The 22,845-nt window shown below is 46.1% G+C and overlaps 1 protein-coding gene across 1 annotated transcript in view; it reads left to right on the top strand.

The window, feature by feature from the left end:
* Positions 1–22,845, top strand: part of DENND4C (DENN domain containing 4C) — a 274,603-nt gene that overhangs the window by 106,998 nt on the left and 144,760 nt on the right. Inside the window, exons 9-12 of the mRNA XM_082257942.1 lie at positions 1,115–1,259; positions 4,761–4,936; positions 6,514–6,614; positions 17,336–17,554. Of these exons, the coding sequence (XP_082114068.1) occupies positions 1,115–1,259; positions 4,761–4,936; positions 6,514–6,614; positions 17,336–17,554 (641 nt within the window). The remainder of the gene's footprint in view (positions 1–1,114; positions 1,260–4,760; positions 4,937–6,513; positions 6,615–17,335; positions 17,555–22,845) is intronic.

The raw sequence follows: 22,845 nt of genomic DNA, 5'->3' as shown, positions 1-22,845 counted from the left end.
TTTCACAGTTTTCCACCCATGTATACAAGTAGGATTCTGAGATTTCCATTTCAATAGGTACTCCTCTAAGGGCTTAGAAGGCAGCATAGATAATGAACTGCTTAAAGGGTAACTCCACTTTTGTGGGGAAAACAAAATTGCAAATAAAAAAAAAATACAATTGCAACTCAAGTCATATTGTAATTGAATGTTGTTAAAAATGACCCTTTCTTTTCAGTCTGCAGCACTGTAATTTTCTGTAAAGTGCAATGCAATATGGCTATCTGGAGGTGTTCTGTATACAGAATGTGTACAGAACACCTCCCAGAAACATCATTTCCTGCTTGTGTGATTGGCTCATTGATTTTCCCAGAAATCTGCACTAAGATACAAGTCTTATATCTGGAATCCCCTGCAACAAAAATGTAATTTTTGGTAAGATACTTCCAAAAGGAAATCCCATCTCATTAATGTCCTGCAGGTGCAGGAGCTGGTTGATAATTGCGAAACCACTCCCATTTAGATTCATTTTCCGCATAGACACAAACACACAGGGATTTCTTCACAATAACAAAAGGAAGGAATCTGCAACAAAGTTTGTTAAAATCTTGCAATGTACATAGATCACCCAGAGGGGAATGTGTTTTTTTTTCTAAACAAAAGTAAAGGTTTGATATAGTAAATCAGAGCTACAAACTTTTCATCAACCATGGCAGTTATAAGACTGTTTTATTGCTCTTGATCTAAAGGTCTTTATGAAGTCATGGGTGCAAGATTTAGTGCCGGTTCACACTAGGGCGACCTGTGAGGCGACCTGGTCGCCTCACAGGTCGCTGCAGGTCGCCTCCCATAGGGAAGCTGCGGACCCATTCTAATAGGAGCGACACAAGTCGCTCCGACCTAGAAAAAGGGTCCGGAGCTTCTTTGGGGCGACCCGGAGGCGACCGCCATAGACTTCAATGTTATGAAGTCCGTGGCGGCCGCTCCGAGGTAGCAGCGCGCTGCTCGCACCGCGACCTCGGAGGTGGCGGTGCGAAGTAGCGTCGCTGCAGTTTGAACCGGCGCTTAGTTGTAGGATGTCTTTGTTACATAGTTTGTGTTTTGTTTTAAATTAATCTGTTTTTGCTTCTTGCAGTGGGGCAAATTTTAGTACATTGGTGATGAGTCTGGGGCCAGAAAACTGTGCCACTTTGCTACTTTTTGTACTGCTAGAGAGCAAAATCCTCCTTCATTCACTCCGACCGGCGGTCCTGACTGGTGTGGCTGAAGCCGTTGTGGCTGTAAGTAAGCACTAACTTGTAAAATACTGCATACTTCTGTTTCTTCTACAGACACAGCTGTTGACTGTCTGCTTCAGAGAGCCTTTGTCACTCCAGGAAGTGTCCAAGATGAAAGAAAAAATGCAACTTATTATTCATGGAAGCTACTGACAGACCAAGCAGACTGTTGTATACTTCTAGATTATGTATTTGGTCTGTTGTGACAGGGTCACTTTTTAAAGCTGGAGTTTAGCCTATATAATATCATTTTAATTTTTTTTTTTACAGACACTGTTTACTTTTTAATAAAGGATGTCCTGCAGGCAACTAGATTCTGGACACTGCAGATGTGCCCCATCTTCCTTCTGTGGCTGTACTTATGGCGTGCAGGGAGGGAGTTAATAATGTCAGGCTAAGCTGCTGTTAAACTGTTCCTGTGGATTTCTTTCACTACCTGTAACTCTGTGAATGGGGGAAAAATCCTGTGATTCTTTAGACTTTTCCTATTAAACCGGTCATGTTACAGACAGAAAGCAATTAAAGAACTTTTCTCAATGGACAAGGAGGTGGGCCCTTGTCAGGATCTTTTTTCACAGCAGCTCAGTCCGAAGCCATTAACACCATGTGCTCTGGAAGTTTAGCTACAGGAAGAGGACAGGGCATCCCTGCAATGAAAATTTTCCAGGATTAAGCTGCCTGCATGACAAGGGAAATCCTTTGTTTTACAGACGCTTACTATTAATAATCTGCTAAACTTCAGCTTTATAAGTATGTATGTCACTAAAGCTGTTGAGCAAAAAAAAAAAATAAAAAATCAGCTGAACTTCAGCTTTAATGTGTACATATATGCCAATTTTAATGTTTTCCTTAAAATTTACACCAAATTCAAGTATGTATTAACGGAAAAAGGTTTTTATTTCTCTACACAAGCTCCACCGCATCACACTTTTTTTTTTTTTTCATGCTGTGATCCAACTTCCATTTAGAGGGTAGCTATATTTGTTCTCTATCTGTATGTAGGAACATAGCCTCCCTCTCTTGCTTGTTTAGAAGATGGACCAGGGACTATGGGATTTGTTGTGTTTATAGAGCAGTGCACATGATCGCAACTAACAAGTACTGTATGCACGAATAAAAGGCTAAAGGGAGATTCAGGAGCTTACAGAGAACATTACAAAGGAGCAGAAAAAGGCAGAAAAACATTGCAAGAAAATAGATTACAGGACCATTAAAGCTGAAATTTCTGTATGGATATTTTTGCATAGTTACATTGGTCCAACTTAAACTGCGCGTTCTCTGATTGGGCAACGTGGAGAGGTGGGTGGTGACATCACAAACTCCACCTTGCCCATACTGAGAACTCTTTGCTTTCCCAGAGAAAATGCAGTGTTCTGTAAATAATATGCATGTTGCGTGAGCAACCTTCGTTGTTCACAAAGCAGTAGGGTAGCTGCTTGGCATCGGGACCTGGAAGCTAGTGGCGATTACTGTAGTTGGTGGTACCTACTACACTGCTTCCTGTTTTCACACAAGTCGGTCAGATATGGCATATACATACTTTGGTCCAAGCTTGACCAATGTAACTATGAAAAAATATTCATACCTAACCATCAACTTTAAAGTATATGTGAACCCTCACCTTGTAAAACAACCCATTGGGTTTGGAATAGAAATGAAACAATGAAATGAAAGCAAAGCAGTTTTATATCTATCTACATTATAAATAATTTTATTTTCTTTCTTTTTTTTTTTTTTTTTAGAAATGTTCACATAACCTCTGTTCTCAGCTGCATAGTGTCTTGGAGAGGTGGGTGGTAGAGAAACAGCAGCACAGTGATTAGCTGTGCAGGGGAGGGTTGTGTCAGCAGAGTTCTTGGTGGGGGGGCAGGCTGTGCTCCCCCATCACAGACAGAAAACTGACCACGCTGGAATGAATGTGCTCTGATGCCTAGCGTGGCCAGTTGAAATGGGAAAGAAGGGGAATCGGTAGGAATGCCAGGGATTTCACACAAAGGAAGAAATACAAAGAGAACAGGATATTTTTTTTAATACAGGTACATGGTACAACAGATACAGATCAGGAATATGAAATGTTGTGGTAACGTATTCTTTACGTGGTGGATGTAAATTGATTATTTTTAAAAAATAAGGATAGTGCCAATTCAAGTGGTTATAAAGGCAACATTTTTTAATCTTAATGTATTCTCTGCATTAAAGTAAAAAAAAAAAGAAAACCTTTCAATAGCTGCACCTATTGTGCCATTGCACCTAAAAAGATGAGGGCTTTTTTTATAGTGTTGGAAACCTGTGTGTATACATTACAGAACTTTAAAGAGAACCAGTCACAAACCGATACCTGTAATGCCCTGACTTTTCACTCTATAATTTTTGCTACGTATAGCATCGTTCTATATTAGTTATTTTTGATGTTTTGTTTTTTTCACTTTTTTCTTTTATAGAGTAGTGTCAGGGTGTAATGCTGCCATTTTCCTTTCTGAGCTCATTGTTAAGACACTCAGGAAAGTGTCGTTTGAGAGGCATGAATGTAAATTTAAAGCTTTTGATAGTTTCACCACCTTCCAGTCTGTTATCTGACTTGACCTCCAACAGGAGAAAAGTGTGCCTCCATGGGGGTCTTTGCAGCCTGACACTGGGCTGATATTTCAAGTCTGACAGGGAAAAAATACAGTTAAATAGTATATACACATATTCTTTAGAGGTAAGTATGCTGTATTCTAACAATTTAGAAGGGGGGGGGGGGGGTTCAGACCAAATTACCCATTCCTGACTTGCTGTGCAGATCACATGCAATGTCAGTTGTATGGCTGAACTCGCATTGGATTCGCACAAAAAAGGTGCAGGAACCTTTTTTTTTCCCCCTGCACTGGAATAGGATTGCACCCATGCGATCCATGCGATCCAATTTCTGTTGGAGGTTACAGTTCGCGCTGGGATCTGCAAACCAATCTGGGGTGTCGTTAACTTTGTATTGACTTACGCAGCGGTTTGCAGAGGGCAGTGTGAACTGCCTATGAGGGAGATGCGATGCAGGAACCCACACTAGAATCGCGCTGGTTCCTGCGTATGTGTGAACCAAGGCTTAATATGTTCTGCTACTGGAACCTTAGGTTTTGACGAGAATGAAATTTATTGTGAAGATACCTGCCAATCATGCTGTTATTGGATGTACTCCAACAGCCTGTCCTGAGATATTTGTATAAAGTACCTTGTTGAAGGTTGCCTTTTGGTGAAACTTTTGTGATAAATGTTCCTGAATTCAAGCCATAATATATTATAACTCTAATTGTTGGTAATAAAATCATGCTTTTAGTATTAAAGCTTCAGCTAATACTGGCTGTGTAAATGCTGGGTTATGCTTATCTGAGCTAGTCGAGCACTTTTTTGGTCAGGAACGCTCACCTGTGTGCCCTTTATGTTAATATGCATTTAGATGCAATGTAATTTAGGCTTAGAAGTATAGCTGTTTGAATAGAAATGACCTATTCCTAATTTTGTCTCTAGATGATCTTCCCTTTCCAGTGGCAGTGTCCATATGTTCCCTTGTGCCCCTTATCTCTGGCAGGAGTACTTAGTGCTCCTATCCCATTTATTGTCGGAGTGGACTCTCGGTATTTTGATTTATATGACCCACCCCAGGATGTTGTATGCATCGATTTGGACACAAGCATGGTTTACACGTAAGTGTTTGAAGTCACGTGTTTATAAATGAATATGTACTCACACACACGCAGAACTATGCAAAAGTTTAAGGCTTCGTTCACATGAGCGCATAGACTTGTACTTCCATGCAGGGTTATTTTTTTTCTGCCACTGGGGAATGACAAGTGTTTGTGCAGTCAGACTGTCAACAATAGTGACACACTGAGGGATGGAGCAGCCGTATGGATCTCTGTTCCTGCAGGATATAAATACTGCCATGTATGCCAAGATCTGTACAGCTACTCGCTCTCCGCATATCATTGATTTTTGACAGGCTGGCTTCATGGAACACCTGTCATCCCCTGGGCATAGAAACACAACTTTCCCCAAAGAGGTATGGGTCTATGTGCCCATGTGAATGAAGCCTTAAGCATTTGTGGTAAAATGCTATAAAGTTGTTATGCTTTCAAAAATAATAGATCTATTTTTTATTTGTCAATTAACCTACAAAATGTATAAAGCGGAAATAAAAATGAAATCAAATTAATATTTGGTGTGTTTACCTTTTGCCTCTAAAAGAACATAAATTCTTCTATCTACACTTGCACAATTTATGGATTTTTGCATGCATATGGTCCAGTTTATGAAAAAAAGAAAAGTTATACCAAACAGCTGTTACTGATAAAGTAGATACTATGTAGCTTAAAAACAGTCATTAAATCAAACAAAATCAGCTGTGTAAGAGAAATAGTCCTAAAGAACGGTCTTCGGAGGAGGAGCAAGTAGTCCTAGAAGAGATGATATGGCCCCTCCAAAGGTCTAATCTCAGCATCATAGTATTCTGTAAGAAAACAAAAGCAACTGAGGCAGCCTAAACATTTTTTTTCTAGCTGATTACAAATGGTTGTAAAAATACATCTAAAGAGAACAGGTAGGAAATTTAATAATCTAATCACCAAAACATTTGAAAATTCAGAAAGCTTCTTTCTTAAAAGAAAGTATACAAAAAAGTGGTGCATGGATGGATCAACATAACTTTGTATCCAAAATAGCTCACAGATCTGAAAATAACACCAGATTAAAAATTCTGCATTACCTCAAGGCACTAGTATCGTATAAAAAATATATTTCTTTAAAACCCCACTCTGGGATAAACCTTTTTTTGGCCAATTAGACAATCAGAACTATAAAGCAGCAGCAGGACCACCACCATTCTATTGGTATTTTCTTTCAAAGTCCTTATTCAGAAGCTGTTCTGCAATCCTTTCATGTGTAGGGGATCAGACTCTCCTTTGCAGGGTGACCATTCCCCTCACTGCCCCTTTGTAGTTCATTCTCACAGGAGAAGTATGGCCAAAAGAGCATTGGCCACACCTCTCATTTAAGGCCACACGAACCATCAAACTAGTATACAACATATGATGATTGACGTGTCAAAAATGAGAAATAGTAAATTACTTAGTGTTATCAAAATGATCACTTATCACAAAGTGAAAACATTAATACAACACTTAGAACATGTATGGTAAGAGCTTTTTTGCATAGGCTTGTGATGTAGTGTATTTAGGTATGTTCTATCCAGACAGTGACAGCATTTTTGGTTCATTCATACCAGGGCGGAGGAGAAAAGAAATGTGACTTGGAAGCAGCTTCCAAAGAAACCAGTGAAAAACCTCCTTGGTGTGTTGAAAAAAGTCCATCCTCAGCTGTTGCTTGGTATGTATTTCATATTGTTGCTGTTCTATATTGTGATCCTATGCATGTATACAAGCTGATTTTCTGTAAAACTTGCACAGTTGCTAAGCAGTGATACATAGAGGGCTCTGCCGCCCACCTCAAGCCCATACAGACAGTTTTCGAAGCAGGTCTTTAAGCAGCCCCCCGCATTTTTCTTTCTGTCAGCTGTTATTGCAGATATTGCTGTTTTTTAAGCATTCTTTAGACCACCCTTTCACTATTCCTCAAGCCCATGTCTTCTCTATCATTATTGCTTCCAAGTGCGTGTTTCTTTCTCTGTGTTGGCCCCAATTGCCTACTGGTCATCTGCTTTTTTGCCCTCTCTTGGCTCCTGTTTTCCTCTTCCTATGTGGCCATATTAAAGTGAGGAAAAAAGGATGACACATCACTGCTAGGCCAACTAGGAATAGAACAAAGGAGGAAAACAGGGCAACAAAGGGCAAGAAGTGGGGGCTTATCTAGGAGGGACATGTTGTACTCTCTTCTTCTTCCACAGGGTAACTGTTCCTGCCCCTTTGTCTTTCCCTTTTAGGCAACCCCCCCTCTTCTTGCCCGCCCCCCCAATGGCTCAGTTACTTTTGACCATCATGGCAGACTGCTTCAATCCATTCAGCTGTGTCGGCTGTCTGACTGATAGGGGAGCAGACCAAACTTGGAGAAAAACCTTTTGCACAATCTTGTCTACACCTCCTCTGATATTACCAGCCATTGAGGAAGAGAATTCATGTTGGAGTCACAGGCTCCCATATACCCACATTCTAAATATACAATTAACATGTCTTAACCAACTGCAGACACTGGATGTACTAGCCACGCCCAAAAAAAGTAATCATTGTACACAGGTATAGTACGTCCAGTCTTTCTGTCCTGCTGCTAAAATCCCTCCTGTCCCAGTAACATCGTTCTGTGCCTGTAACATCGTTCATTATGAGAGGTTTGGTGGTGGGTCAGTGATGGTCTGGAGAGGCATATCCATGGAGGGACACACAGACCTTTACACGCTAGACAATGGCACCCTGACTGACATTTAGTTATTGGGGATGACATTCTTGGACCCATCTTCAGACCCTATGCTGGTGCATGACAATGCCCGGCATCATGTGGTGAAAGTATGCAGCCAGTTCCTGGAGGATGAAGGAATTGATACAATTGAATGGCCCCCACGCTCGCCTGACCTAAATCCAATAGAACACCTCTGGGACATTATGTTTCGGCCCATCCCACACCGCCAGGTTGCGCCTCAGTCTGTTAGGGAGCTCAGTGATGCCCTGGTCCAGATCTGGGAGGAAATCCCCCAAGACTCCATCCGTCCTCTCATTAGGAGCATGCACCGACATCGTCAGGCATACATACAAGCACATGGGGTCATACAAACTACGGAGTACCTTTCTGAGTTGCTGCAATGACATTTTAGCAAAATGGACTACTCTGCTGCATCATTTTTTCACTTTGATTTTCAGTGTCTTTATATTTCACCCTCTGTAGGTTGATAATTTTAATTTCCATCAAACGATGTGGCATCCTTTCGTTCCTAACACATTACCCAGTCCAGATCAGTATAGATATCCAACATATTTTACCCCATTGAGATCTGATGTGTTTTCAAAGTGTTCCCTTAATTTTTTTGAGCAGTCGGTGTGTGTGTGTGTGTGTGTGTGTGTGTGTGTGTGTGTGTGTGTGTGTATATATATATATATATATATATATATATATATATATATATATATATATATATATATATATATATATATATATATATATATATATATATATATATATTCTCATAAATACAGATTTTCCTTTTTTTGTAAGTGATCACATACCCTCGGCTCCATAAGAAGCTCAGAGAACTAAAGAAGGAGAAACAGAAGCACACTGGTCTTCCCAGTGAATGACTGTGCAGTTCTCAGCACAGCCAGAAAACTGACCAGGCTGTGCTGTCATGCCTAGTGTTGTCAGTTTTTAATAGAAAATGCAGAGGGACTGACGAACACCAGAGATTTCACACAAAGGTAACAATACAAAGAGAACAGGATACTTTTTCATGCAAGTACATGGTACAGCAGGCACAAATCAGGAATATGTAATTTTGGGTAACACATTTCTTTAATTTAAAGGAGTATGGTTTTATCTAATTTTTTGCAAACCTTGTCTATATAATGTATATACATGTATAATGTAAATACATGGAAATACTGTCTTATCTGAGAGATGTTAAGAAAAAACATAATTGACTGACACAGCTCCTGATTCTTCTTAACCATTGAGTTATACTGCCCCCCTACAGGAGTAGGACACTAGGCAGGAAACAGCTTGACTATGCCTATGGGCAGTCCCAGGGGATATACACCCACTCTCAGCTATAGGCACTAATTTCTTTTTTCTGCCTAGTCAGAAGTAAGGTCCTAGTTTCTTGCTGGGATCTCTGTTCCTGGCAATTTTTTAATTTTAAATGGAATTTTATTCCTCTTTTTATCATTTTGTTCCCGTGAGAACTACAATCAAGTGCCAGACTGGGCGATGAACTTGATAGATCCTTGGGGTCCCCCCAGTCTGGCCAGAGAGGGCGTGCAGACCGCAGCTTTGTGCTAGGTCGGCCAAGATATAGCCCCACTGGACAGGGGCTGGCCTGTGAGTTAAACGTCTCGTGAGGACGCATACGAACTGGCTTCGGCCAGAGTGGCAGCGTTTCCTCCTGGCCGACAGCACCCACATTACAATGGAGCGGTGTCCTGTCCGGAGCAGTGCCCACCCATTTCCTAGTGTGGTAAGTAGCTGTACCCCCCACTACCCATCAAGGGTTTTGTGGTGGTCGTGGGCCCCTCCCTGAGATGGTCAGACCCCAGCCCCTCTAAAATTTCAATCACTTTGGGTCTTTCGGCGCCCCCCCCATCCTCCCTGGGTGAGGTTATGAGCTGGCTTTTGCCACATGCTCTTAAGGGGGCTGGTTGAGGTTGCTGCTGACCGGGTTTTTCCTGGTGCATAACAGGGGGTTGAGCGGGGCTCCCTGCCATCCTGGAGGTTGGTGACTAGGGCAGGGATGACCTCTGGGCTCCCTGCGACGGTTGTTTGGCTGGGAGAGCGGATAGTTTATCATCCGCAAGCCTCACACGGCCGGATCCAGATGAAAATTTAGCCCAGGACTTTGCGGCCTACTACTCCGGAAACTACGTGAGGCGGCCACTGCCTCCCGTTTGGGCATCCGCCTTCCCCTGGGTGGTCGGCTCCACTGGGGCTTGCGTCCTAAAAAAGTTAGGCCAGGGTCTGCTGACTACTAGGCCATGCGGCCGAGTCGGGCGCCGCAGTTGGGGGGGGGGAGGGGGGGTTTGTGGTGCCCCAGTTCATGTAGCTGAAGCCCCCAAGCAAGGCACTGTGTTGCTCCAGGACAAAAAAACCTCAGTTCAATGTTCAGCCTCAGAGAGGACATTCAGGAGCACGCCCTGGTTGCAACAGAAGCAAATGGAAGAAATGGACTGGTTGGCAGCACTCAAAAAATTAGTCCTTTATTGAAGCCCCCACTCTTCCTTTGGGCTTCTGCTGGGCTGAGGATCCATGCAATTGCGGCTGAGCCCCCACAAAAATTTAGGCCGTATGGTCAGCTTTGTACATCCCTTGGCACTGTGGGGTTGCTTCATTTTTAATGAAAGTCTTGCCACCATTATTGTGTGGGGCACTTGCCTTGTTTTAGCGATGGTACCCTGCCCGTGCTTCCGCGTCACGGCGGGCGGCCCCCTTTTAAGGGGGCTTTGTCCTATTATGTCCCTCTTGTTTTTTTGTGGGGTCCAAAAGGTAATCTATTTGTGGACCCTTGGCTGGCGTCCCCTTGCGGGATCGCAGTTAGCGGCCTCCCCAGATCATGTTTTCAGGGTGAGCTCAGTATATAGTGGCCCTACTGGCTCTACGTCAAACTCACCGAGAGCTCAGATGGTGGGGATGATTACTCTGCTCCTCTAGCCACGCTTAAATAGGCGCTGGTGGATGCACTGTTTGTGTCAGTGCGTGAAACTTTAAAAATTGAGGTGGCAGCTAATGCCGCGTCTGAGGCACCGGTTCCTTTTGGCACCCACAGGCCCTCCAAATTGGCGAGGGTGTTCCTCTTTCTGCTTACCTTGACAACTTGTCTCAAAACAGTGGGGTTGTCCACAACGCAGTGGTTGCCAGTTTTTTGCTTGCATTATTCTTATGAGGATTTACTGCGTTAAAGGTGGGCAGTCCCACCTGTAGCAGTCTCGCCGGTTTCCAGGTCAAATTGGGTTACCTGGACCTGATGGTGTCCTCCCTCGAGGCGGTCTGTTTGCACAGTTCCACACAAGATCTCTGCTAAAGATATTCTGGTGAAATGGGTCAAGGATCAACAGTCTCTAGCTGTGGCTTCGCTCTCCAGCACTTCAACAGGGAAAATCCTTCTCCCTCTGTACTGGACGGTTGTCTCCAACTCTCCATGAATGCCAGCCTGTCCAGGTGGGGAGGTTTTCTCAACACAGAAGTGCTCAAAGGGTCTGGATTCTTGCAGAGCCCACACTGACGATTAATGTACTGGAATTCCGAGCGACCAGACTTTGTCTGGCTCATTGGACAATCGTCTTCAGGGGTGTCTTTTGGACAATGCCACGGCCGTGGTCTATGTCAATCACCAAGGGGGCACAAAAAGTGACCTGGTGGCTTGGTAAGTAGCTGGCTTTCTAAGGTGGGCTGACTGATTCTTTTCAGCCCTCTCAAACTTCTGCCACGACTCCTGTACAAGCTTCAGGCAGAGGGGATTCCGGTCATTCTAGTGGCTCCAGACTGACCTTGCCAGTCTTGGTATGTCGGTCTGGCACGGCTGGTCGCCGATTATACTTGGGGACTTCCTCTCGGAGGATCTGCTTTCCCAAGGACCAATCTTCCATCCTGCTTTACAGTCACTGGCTCTAATGGCCTGGTTGTTGAACGCCAGGTGCTGAAGGATGGAGGTTTGACTGAATTAGTGATTCCTACGCTGTTAAAAGCTAGGAAATCTGCCTTTAGAAATATCTACCATTGTATGTGATAGTCGTACATAGTTTGTCTCCTTGGTTCATCCTTGCTCCTTCTTCGTGGATCTTAACCTTCCTTCAACAGGAAATTGGCCTGGTGTGTACCATCAGGGGCCAGGTATCAGGTTTTGGTGGTCTTTTTTCAACGACCTTTGACCACACATTCCCTGGTGTGTACCTTTTCTTCAGGGTGTCCGACATTTGGTTCCTGCAGTGCGGGCACCGTTGCCACCCCTGAAATCTTAAAATCTTGAAAATATTCAGATGGTTCCCTGCTTACGCTGCCCCAGAAGGTGGTCTTCTTTGGTAGCTATCACCTCTGCATGCAGGGTGTCGGAACGGGGGGTTATCCTGTTGTTCACCTTATGGTGATTCACAAGGATAAGGTGGTGCGTTGCCTCTCGTCATTCTTTCCTATGGTGATCTTTGACTGTCATTTGAATGCAGACATTGCGTTGCTTTCCCTGTGTCCCAGACCTAAAAATCTGAAGGAAATTGCCTTGGATGTCTTAGATGGGGTCCGTGCAATTACGGTGTACCTGGCAGCTACAGAGTCTTTTAGGAAGTCCCAACTCTCTATTTGTGCTCACGGGCAGACCTCACAAAGGGTTGTCCGCTTCTTCTGCGACCATTTCCAGATGGATCAGACGGTGTTTCAGGCCTATCGTGTCAGGGGTCAAGTTCCTTAGTGTCTCCTGGGCTTACCATTATCAAGCATCAGTGACGCAGGTTTGCAAGGCGGCCGTCTGGTCGTCGTTGCGCACTTTTACAAAGTTCTTTTGTAAAGTGGTTGTGTTGGCATCTGCGGATGCTTCTTTTGGCCGCAAGGTTTTGCTGACTGCTGTTTATTGGACCTGGTCCTCTTTGAGTGTGTATTGTTTTTCAGGGGAGCTCCAGTTGTTTATGGTTGAGCTCTGTGTTACCTGGTTGGCTATGGTTAGCCTTGAGAATTTTTTTCTGATGTTTTCCCACCCCTCATGTTTAACACTGCTTTGGGATGTTCCAATGGTTAAAAAGAATCAGGAGCTGTGTCCGTTAATGAACGATAGAGAAAATAGGATTTTTGACTTACCGTAAAATCAATTTCTCTGATGTTCATTGACGGACACAACACCCACACCTCTGTGGAGTTGGCTTTCTTCTGACACTGCTTGTAACAAAACTATAGCTGAGAGTGGGAGTATACTTCCAGAGACTGCCCCATATGCATAGTCCAGCTTTTTCTTGCCTAGTGTCCTACTCCTGTAGGGGGCAGTATAACCAAATGGTTAAGAAGAATCAGGAGCAGTGTCCGTCAATGAACATCAGAGAAATGGATTTTACGGTATGTCAAAAATATACTGCCCCCCCCCCCCTACAGGAGTAGAACACTAGGCAGAAACAAATTCTAGCTACACCCATGGGCAGTCCCCAGGGGGTATACTCCCTATCTCTGCTATAGTGGCTCAGTTTTTTTTCTGCCTAGTCAGGAGTAAGGACCTAGTTCCTTGCTGGGATCCTTGGTCCTGGCAATTTTTTTTTTTGTTTTTTTACATTTTTGTTTCCTCCTGGATTTTTCCAGTGAGATCTACTATTAATTGCCGACTTGGCGAAGGGCTAGATCTAGATCCAGTGGTCACCCCAGTCTGGCCAGCGACTGCGCGCAAACCTCAGCTCCGCACTAGATCGGCCAAGACATAGCCCCACTGAATGGGAGCTGGCCCTGCGAGTTAAATGTCTCGCGAGGTCGCATAGGACCTGCCCAAGTCACAGCGTTCCTCCTGGCCGACAACCCCCCCATTTAGATGGAGAGAAGTATCTGTGGAGCGGTGCCCACCTGGTTCCTGGTATGGTGAGTAGCAGTCCCCCTTCTACCCCTGGAGGGTTTTGGGGTGGAAGTGGGCCCCTCCTTGGGACGGTCGGACTCCTGGGTTCCCCTCCTTCCCGCAGGCACCCCCCTTTGCCAAGTCCCTCCCATCCTGGCGCCCCCCCCCCCCACCACATACACTGGGGATGTATTTTTTTTGGGTGGTCTGGCCACTTTCCTGGGTGGGGGCAGGGCACTAACTGGCGATGGCCGCTGACCGGACGATCGATCATAGGGGAAGGGGTTGTACCTGGTGGGGGCTCCTGCCAGGGCCCCCTGTCCTGTCTGGATCTGTCCTGACGCCTGGTCCTCCAATTCTGGGTCCCTGTATGCCTCATGGTGCTGTGTGGGGCCTCCATTTTGTTGTAGCCTGTGTTTCTATACACGTGGCCATGTTTGTGTAGTCCGGCAGCCATTTTCTTGTTGTATGCCATTGCAAATAGTGGCAGCCATGACAGTGAAGCCCTGTGGGTGGCAATTTTGGCGGCGGGAGTCCCTCCTTATCCCCTGGTGCTGACTCCTGGATCGTTTAGCTTCCTGATCGCCGCACGTGTAGTGCAGAATTTCCTGGTGCTTGCAGGTGCTTGTGTTGGCGGGTGGTGAGTCTGGTGGGGTCCTCTTTCTTTCTGCTGAGGATCGCTCTGTGCCTAATGCTTTGCAACCAGGTGGTGCTGCCAGCGTGATGGGGGTTGTCCCTTAGCAGTGTGTTACCCTTTTTTTTGGGGTCCCCCTCTTGACTCAAGGAGTCTTTGGAGCACATTTACCCACCTGTTCCCCTCTCTGAGGTTACGGGGTCCTCCAGGTCCAACCATCCATGCACGGACGGCAGTCCTGGAGTCCCTTGTTTCCCAGTTGGAGGCGGCTTGTGGGCAACGGGCTAGCAAAAAGGTCTGTGGACCAGACTTCTAAAAAGGCCTTGACTGACCTTCCCTTTCAAGGAGATCGTCTGTTTGGAGCTACCCTGGATGACATCCTAAAAAGTCTCACAGGGGGGGAAGAGAACCTTTCTTCCACAGGCTGCTAAAGGCAAGGAACCTCATTGTAGACGTGGACCTTCCTTTTTAGCTAAGAAGTCGTTTTTTCGTCCCTCAAGGTCGACTGACAAGGGCTCATAGCCTTTAAGGGCTTCTTCTGGCCTGATCCAAACGAACCTGGTGTGGCAAGCTGAGAGCAGGCTTCTCCAGACCCACAGACATGGCTCCTTCAGCATGAAGGTGCGCCCTCACCCGTATCAGGGCTGAGGGGACGTCTTCTCTGTTTTTCGGACCTGTGGACTTCCCTGGGGTAAGACAAGTGGGCCCACAAAGTTATTCGGTCCGGCTGCAAGAACGAGTTTCGCTCTTGTCCCCCCTTCCCCCGGCAAGGTTTTTTCCTTCCAACCTGCGCCTGTCCACAGACTGGTTACAGGGTCTGTGTTTGGGGCGGTACAAGACCTCTTCCTTCAAGGGGTGATTGTCCCGGTTCCTACTTCGGAACGTTTTTAGGGTTTTTACTCAAACCTGTTCAAGGATGCTTACCTTCACATGCCAATATCTGCCAGTCACCAGCGTTTTCTCCGCTTTGCTGTGGGAGAGGAGCATTATCAGTTTGGGGCGTTAGCATTTGGTCTTGCCTCCGTTCTTTGGGTCTTCATGAAAGTGTTTGCTCCAATGCTAGCCTTGCTACGCCAATGGGGGATCGCGGTACTGGGCTACTTTGACGATCTCCTTCTGCAAGCGAAGTCTCCCTCTGCTATCGTGGAGAACCTGGAGATAACAATACGAACTCTGCGGGAATTCAGATGGATTCTGAATTTTCAGAAGTCTCCCCTCTTTCCGTCCACTAAGCTGGGCTATCTGGGTCTGGTTCTGGACTCGGGCGTAGCCAGAGTACTCCTTCCTCTTGACAAACCCCAGAACTTGCAGGCTGCAATTTACCTCCTGCTGTCCAACAAATAGTCATCCCTCCGGGTTTGCAGGTGGGTGCTGGGCCTGATGGGATCTACCTTCGAGGTGGTTCCGTTTGCACAGTTCCATACAAGGTCCCTGCAAAGGGAGATTCTGACCAAGTGGGATAAGACTTCACAGTCTCTGGACAATCAAATCCGGCTGAGTCATGGAACAAATGATTTCCTGATACAGTAGCTTCGCTTTCCAGCGCTTCGGCTGGGGAGTTCCTTCCTCCCCTTGTATTGGACAGTGGTCACCACAGATGCCAGCCTGTCCTGCTGGGGAGGCGTCCTCGGCAAGAATTCTGCTCAAGGGACCTGGACGTTGGAAGAGTCCAGACTTACCAATCCATGTCCTGGAACTCCAAGCTATCAGGCTGTGTCTGGATCATTGGACGGATAGTCTTCAGGGATGCCCAGTGCGCATTCAATCAAACAGTGCCACGGCCGTGGCTTATGTCAATCACCAAGGGGGCACAAGAAGTGCCCTGGCTACTCTGGAGGTAGCCTGTATTCTAAGGTGGGCAGATCGGCTTGTTCCAGCCCTCTCTGCCGTACACATTCCCAGGGTGGAAAATTGGCAGTCGGCAGGTGTTGGACCAAGGGGAGTAGTCTTTTCATCCTGGAGGTGTTTTCATCAGCTGTGCCTCTGATGGGGCACCCCTGAGATGGATCTGTTGGCATCTCGGCTCAACAGAAAAGTACAGAGGTTTGTGGCTCGGTCAAGGGATCCTCTGGCAGATGCCACAGACGTGCTGGTGACCCCGTGGGGTCAGTATCGTCCGATCTACGCCTTCCGTCCTCTCAAGCTTCTGCCCAGACTTTTACGGAGGATTAAAGCAGAAAGGGATTCCGGTCATCTTAGTGGCTCCGGACTGGCCTCGCGGGGCCTGGTACGTGGATCTAGTGCGGCTGGTCGCCGATGTTCCTTGAAAGCTTCCTCTCGGGGGAAAATCTGCTGTCCCAAGGACTGATCTTCCATCCTGCTTTACAGTCGCTGGCCTTGGCAGCTTGGCTGTTGAAGGCCAGATGCTAAAGGATAGAGGTTTGTCTGAGTCGGAGATTCCCAAGTTGTTAAAGGCTAGGAAATCTACTTCTAGGAAGATCTACCATCATACGTGGAAGACGTACGTTGCGTGGTGTAAGACTCTGGGTTCATCCTCGCTCCTTTTCGGTGGCTCGGATCCTAACCTTCTTTCAACAGGGGGTTGAACAGAAATTGGCCTGGAGTGCCAGCTGTCAGCTTTGGTGATCGTCTTTCAAGGAACTTTGGCCACACATTCCCTGGTGTGTGCCTTTCTCCAGGGTGTCCGACATTTGGTTCCTCCAGTGCGGGCCCTGTTGCCGCCCTGGGATCTTAATTTGGTACTTTCAGCTCTACAGGAGCCTCCCATTGAAAATAAGGAGATTCCCCTGCTTCTGCTGTCCCAGAAGGTGGCCTTCTTAGTGGCTATCACTTGTGTGCGCAGGGTGTCGGAACTGGCAACGTTATCCTGTCGTTCACCTTATTTGCTGGTTAACAAGGATAAGGTGGTGCTTCGCCCCTGTCAGTCATTCCTTCCTAAGGTTCCTTCCATTGACGGACACAGCATCACACCACCCCTCTATGAGGTTATCCTCTCTCTGCTGTAGTCACTTGGTTTTGTTACAAGCAGTGTCAGGAGAGAGTATACCCCCTGAGACTGTCTATGGGTGTAGCCAGATTTTTTTTCTGCCTAGTGTCCTACTCCTGTAGGGGGCAGTATAATCCAATGCTCAAGAATGACAGAAGCTGTGTCCCTCATCAGAGAAATGGATTTTACGGTAAGTCAGAAATCCCATTTTTCCCATTTTTTCATATTGCTTGAATAAGCTTTAGGGTATAGAAATATCTTACTGAATAGAAGGTATTCAGATTTTTCCTTCTGTTAAGTTCACAGACAAAACCAAGAACAGAGTGCAGTGGAGATGGCTCCCATTGAAGCTGACTTCACCTGGCAAAAGAAAATGAAAGAGCTGGAGCTGGAAATTCAAGAAGCATTTCTGCGCTTCATGGCATCCATACTAAAGGGCTACAGGTCTTACTTAAAGCCCATAACTGAAGCACCTTCTAAGAAGGCCACTGCAGCAAACTCCCTTTTTGACCACCAAGGTAAATTTTCGTTTAGACCTTTTACAAGGTTTTCTATAAACGTTTAACATCAAGATTTTGTTTACTATTTTTGCGTGTTGGATATATTTCTCTTTTTTATTTAATTTTATGTATAGTACATACTGTATAATTGACTGTAAAATGTGAATCTCTGACTGCATATAAAAAAGTTTTTATTTTGTTTTGAGACATGAAGGAGGTATACTTCTTAACCACTTTACCACCGGAGGATTTTCCTGCTTTACGTCCAGGCCACTTTTTGCAACTTGGCACTGTGCGATTTTAACTGACAATTGCGCGGTCATGCAACGCCGTACCCAAACGAAATTTACGTTGTTTTTTCCCCACAAACAACAAACAGAGCTTCCTTTTGGTGGTATTTGATCACCTCTGCGCTTTTCATTTTTTGCGATATTAATAAAAAAAGAGCGAAAATTTTGCAAAAAAATTGACATTTTCTACTTTGACAGTTAAAAAACAATCCAATATATTAAATTTTTGTCTTATATTTAGGCCAAACTGTATTTAGCTACATGTCTTTGACAAAAAAAATCCTCAATGAGTGTATTTTTAACCGCTTTAAGACCGAAAGATTTTACCCCATTCCTGACCAGGCTATATTTTGCGATTCGGTACTGCGTTACTTTAACGGACAATTGCGTGGTCATGCGACGCTGTACCCAAATTAAATTTATGTCCTTTTTTTTCCCCACTAATAGAGCTTTCTTTTGATGGTATTTGATCACCTGTGCGATTTTTTTATTCTTTGAAAAAAAGAGCGACACTTTAGAAAAAAAAAAAAAAAAACAATTTTTTACATTCTGATATGTAACATTCCCCAAAAAAATTTAAAAATCTAATTTTTTTTAGTATTTTAGGCCAATTTGTTTTCTGCTACATATTTTTGTTAAAAAAAAAAATCACAATAAGCGTATTTTCTCTATCGCTCATTGACAGACGTAGTCTTCTTGATTCTCAAGAGCTGGGTTATGTTGTCTCCGCAGGAGTAGGACTAGGCAGAAAGACAAAACGTTCTGGCTCCACCTTAGGGGCAGTCCCTGAGGGTATATCCTCCCTCTCTCTGCTACAGGGAATCAGTTTTTTTCTGTCTAGTCAGGAGTAAGGACCTAAGTTCCTTGCTGGGATCTTTTGGTCCTGGCAAGATTTTTTTCTTTAGAAAAAACATTTTTTAGGTAGTTTTTCTCCAGTGTTTTTTTCCTGTGAGATCTTCAAGGAAAAACGCCGGACTGGGCGACACTTGTGGTCACCCCAGCCGGCCTACGAGCGCGCGCAGACCATTGCATTGCGCTTGGTCGACCGCGACACATTCAAGTAAGTATGCGGGGCTGGGCGACGGGCTGGATGTTGAGATCCAGTGGTCACCCCGGTTTCTGCCTACGAGCGCGTGCAGACCAGAGCTCCGCGCTGGGTCGGCCGCGACGGAGTCCCAGTGGAGGGACTGACCTTGCGAGTTAAAAGTCTCGCTTGGACGCCAGGAACCAGAGAGTCGAGGCGTCCGGAGTGGTCCACAACCCCCCACCCCGGTGGAGAGGGTATTGTGAAGAGAGGGTGCCTGTCGGTTTGGTATGGTGAGTAAACGTTCCCTTTTTTCTTTCCTCATTATGAGGCAGTATGAATTATGGGCCCCTCCATACATGGTCAGTATATATCTGACACTAAAAAGTCCCCCTTGTAAATACAGTATGTGTTTGTGGGAAGTGGACTTGGTTTGAGAGCTAACACTCTACCCAGCAGACTGTAACATTACAGCAGACATAGGAGGTATAATCCTACCTTATTTGTAGTGTATCTCCTGTAGATCAATATATCGCCACTTAGCAGAGATGCAGGTGGATGTGCTGGGAAAAACGATTTCGGCGGTCCGCCGCCATTTTGCCGTAGACCAGGTGCATGTATGTCCTCAGGTCACGCCGGCCGCCATGTTTTTGGAGTCTTATGTCTCTTGTATGGGGGCGGCCATGTTTCATGAGCCCAGCTACCTCGTGGAGAGCTGGGAACGCCGGAAGGCGTACACAGGGGGCGGAGCCACGTCCTTCTACCCGGGAAAAAGCAACAGCTCCTTCCAGTCTGTAAAAGACAGACGCTGACTGCAGTTGGTTGGAAACTTCACTGCATCGGTTGGTGAGCCTTGGGGGTCCCTCTCTCTCTCTGTGGGGATCGAGAAGCAGGTACTCTGAGGGGCGCTATTGCGCTAGGGGGAGACACATAAAAAAAAAAAGTAAGGTTTTTTTGTTTTTTCTGGCAAAGGTGTCCTGAATTAACATGGACCCTGCCACTCATGTATCTCCTCCGGATCCCCTCGAGGGGTCTGCAGGATCCTCCAGCACCCCACTGACAATTGAATCATTGTCAGCTATTATGGAAACTTTTGTGTCCCGGGTGGAAGTGGCTTGTCAGGGACAGGGCGCAAGAAAGCGACCCCCGCCTAACCCCTTATTATCTGAAACCTCGGATTCAGACTCTGAGCCTATTTCTGCAGTTGCAGGCACCTCATCTGGGATTGGTGTCTCGTGTACTGTCTCTTCAGACAGTGAGGAGGATGTTTCGGCATCAGCCATAGCCAAAGAGGAAGCGTTGGTAAACGCACTCATTGTATCTGTTCAAGAAACCTTAAGATTACAGGGTATTCCGTCGGAAATAGCTGAAACTGAAATCCCTTTTGGGACTAAAAAACGCATCAAAGTGGCGAAGGTTTTTCCATTGCCCAAATGTTTTGGCAATCCAATCAAAGAAGAATGGAGTCTGCCAAAACGCACTTTTACTATTTCTAAACGCATTAACAGGCGTTATCCGTTTGAGGAAACCCTCATTAAGAAATGGACAGAACCACCTGTGGTGGATTCACCAATTGCTAGATTGAATAAAGCCACGGTTATTCCTCTAGAAGACGCTCCGTCTTTTAAAGATCCAGTGGATCGCAAGATAGAAGCTATGTCTCGCACCATGTTTTCCTTGATTGGATCAGCTTTCAGACCTATAATAGCTATTGGTCAGGTTTCGCAGGCTGTAACTGAATGGACCAAGTGGTTACGCCGGGACTTAGAAGAGGTCCCTCAGGCGGTATCAGATTTGTTGGAACAAATGATACAGGGGTTACAGTTTGTGTGTGATGCGGCGTTAGACGCCACTCCATTATTGGCGCGAGCATCAGTCTCAGCAGTGGTTCTCAGGCGTACACTGTGGCTAAAAGGTTGGTTAGCCGACCAAGGTTCCAAAAAAGCATTGGCTAATATCCCCTTTTTAGGAGAGCGTCTATTTGGAGCCAACTTAGATGAGATCATTAAGGATCTCACGGGTGGAAAGAGCACCTTTTTACCGCAAAATTTTAAAGGTAAAGGAACTCGTCAAAGACGAGGGCCTTCTTTTTCTGCTCACAAGAGGTTTTTTCGTCCCGCGGGTGAAAAAATTAAGTCCTCCAAAGCTCCTTCAGGAGGCTTCAGGGGTCGTTGGTCGGGCAAGCAAAAGCCCGCCCCCTCCAGACCTGAAGATAAATCGTCCAAAGCCTGAAGGTGCGCCCCCACCCATAACTGGGGTGGGGGGACGTCTTCGCCGGTTCCCGGATCCATGGCTTTCCAGAATCCCGGACAAGTGGGTTTGCGAAGTCATAAGGTCAGGGTACAAGATCGAGTTTCGATCTCTCCCACCAGCGCGATTCTTCCCTTCCAATATTCGACTATCCCCGGATCGTTTAGAAGATCTGCGGAGAACAGTCACGGATTTACTACAACAAGGAGTGGTAGTCCACGTTCCTCAGACAGAACGTTTTCAGGGGTTTTATTCAAACCTATTTACAATACCCAGGAAAGAGGGCAAAGTGCGTCCAATTCTGGACTTAAGGGCACTCAATTCTTTTGTCAACATAAGAAAATTCAGAATGGAGTCCATTCGCACAGTAGCAGCCTTCCTGCATCCAGGGGATGTCCTAGCGTCCATAGACATCAAGGACGCATATCTTCACATTCCCATTTTCGCAGGACATCAGCGGTTTCTACGCTTTTCCGTAGAAGAGAACCACTATCAGTTTGTGGCGTTACCTTTCGGTCTCGCCACGGCTCCTCGGGTCTTCACGAAGGTGTTGGCCCCAATGTTGGCACTACTGCGCCAAAGAGGCATATCGATTCTTGGTTACCTAGACGATCTTCTGCTTCATGCAGAGTCTCCTCAGACCTTGCTACAAAACATAGAAATTACTATGATTTCTTTACAGGAATTCGGGTGGCTGGTGAACCAGCAAAAGTCATTTCTGGTTCCCACCCAGAGGCTCGAATATCTGGGTCTAATTCTAGACACAGTCAGGACAAGAGTTTTCCTTCCGGTAGGGAAACTCCGAAAGATTCAATCAGCAGTCCAGTTGTTACTATCCAACAGCTGGTCTTCCCTTCGGACTTGCATGAGGGTTCTGGGGTTGATGGTGGCTTCCTTCGAAGCAGTCCCATTTGCCCAGTCCCATACCCGAATTCTTCAGCAAGAGATTCTTCTCAGATGGAATCGGAATCCGGAATCCCTGGACAATCAGATCCGATTGAGCAAACAGACCAGAGAGTCTCTGGTCTGGTGGCTTCGGTCTCCGATGCTCAGCCAGGGAAAGTCATTTCTGCCAATATATTGGACGATAGTGACCACGGATGCCAGTATATCCGGATGGGGAGGAATTCTCGGTCAGTTATCTGTCCAGGGACTTTGGTCCCCGGAAGAATCCAGGTTGCCGATAAATGTATTGGAACTGAGAGCGATCAGACTTTGTCTGATTCACTGGACCGAGCAGCTCCAGGGCAGCCCGGTTCGGATCCAGTCGGACAATGCCACGGCCGTGGCTTATGTCAATCACCAGGGGGGCACCAAGAGTGTCCGAGCGGCCAAAGAAGTGGCTTGCATTCTTCGCTGGGCGGAACGATTTGTTCCAGCTATCTCTGCGGTGTTCATTCCGGGGGTGGAGAATTGGCAGGCAGATTATCTCAGCCGTCAGACTCTGGATCAGGGGGAATGGTCCCTCCATCCAGACGTTTTCCACCAGTTGTGCCTACGGTGGGGCACCCCGGATGTGGATCTGTTGGCATCACGATTCAACAGGAAAGTACAGAGATTCGTGGCTCGCTCCCGCGATCCTCTAGCAGAGACCGCAGACGCACTGATCGCCCCGTGGGGGCAATACCAGCTAATGTATGCCTTCCCTCCTCTCGCGTTACTGCCAAGACTTCTTCGCAGGATAGAGGAGGAAGGAATTCCAGTAATTCTGGTAGCTCCGGACTGGCCTCGTCGAGCTTGGTACG

The sequence above is a fragment of the Pelophylax lessonae genome (assembly GCF_965119305.1).
Source record: "Pelophylax lessonae genome assembly, chromosome: 1".
NCBI classification, from domain to species: domain Eukaryota; kingdom Metazoa; phylum Chordata; class Amphibia; order Anura; family Ranidae; genus Pelophylax; species Pelophylax lessonae.
The sequence above is the reverse complement of the archived record's forward strand: the minus strand, read 5'-3'. Positions and strand labels throughout refer to the sequence as shown.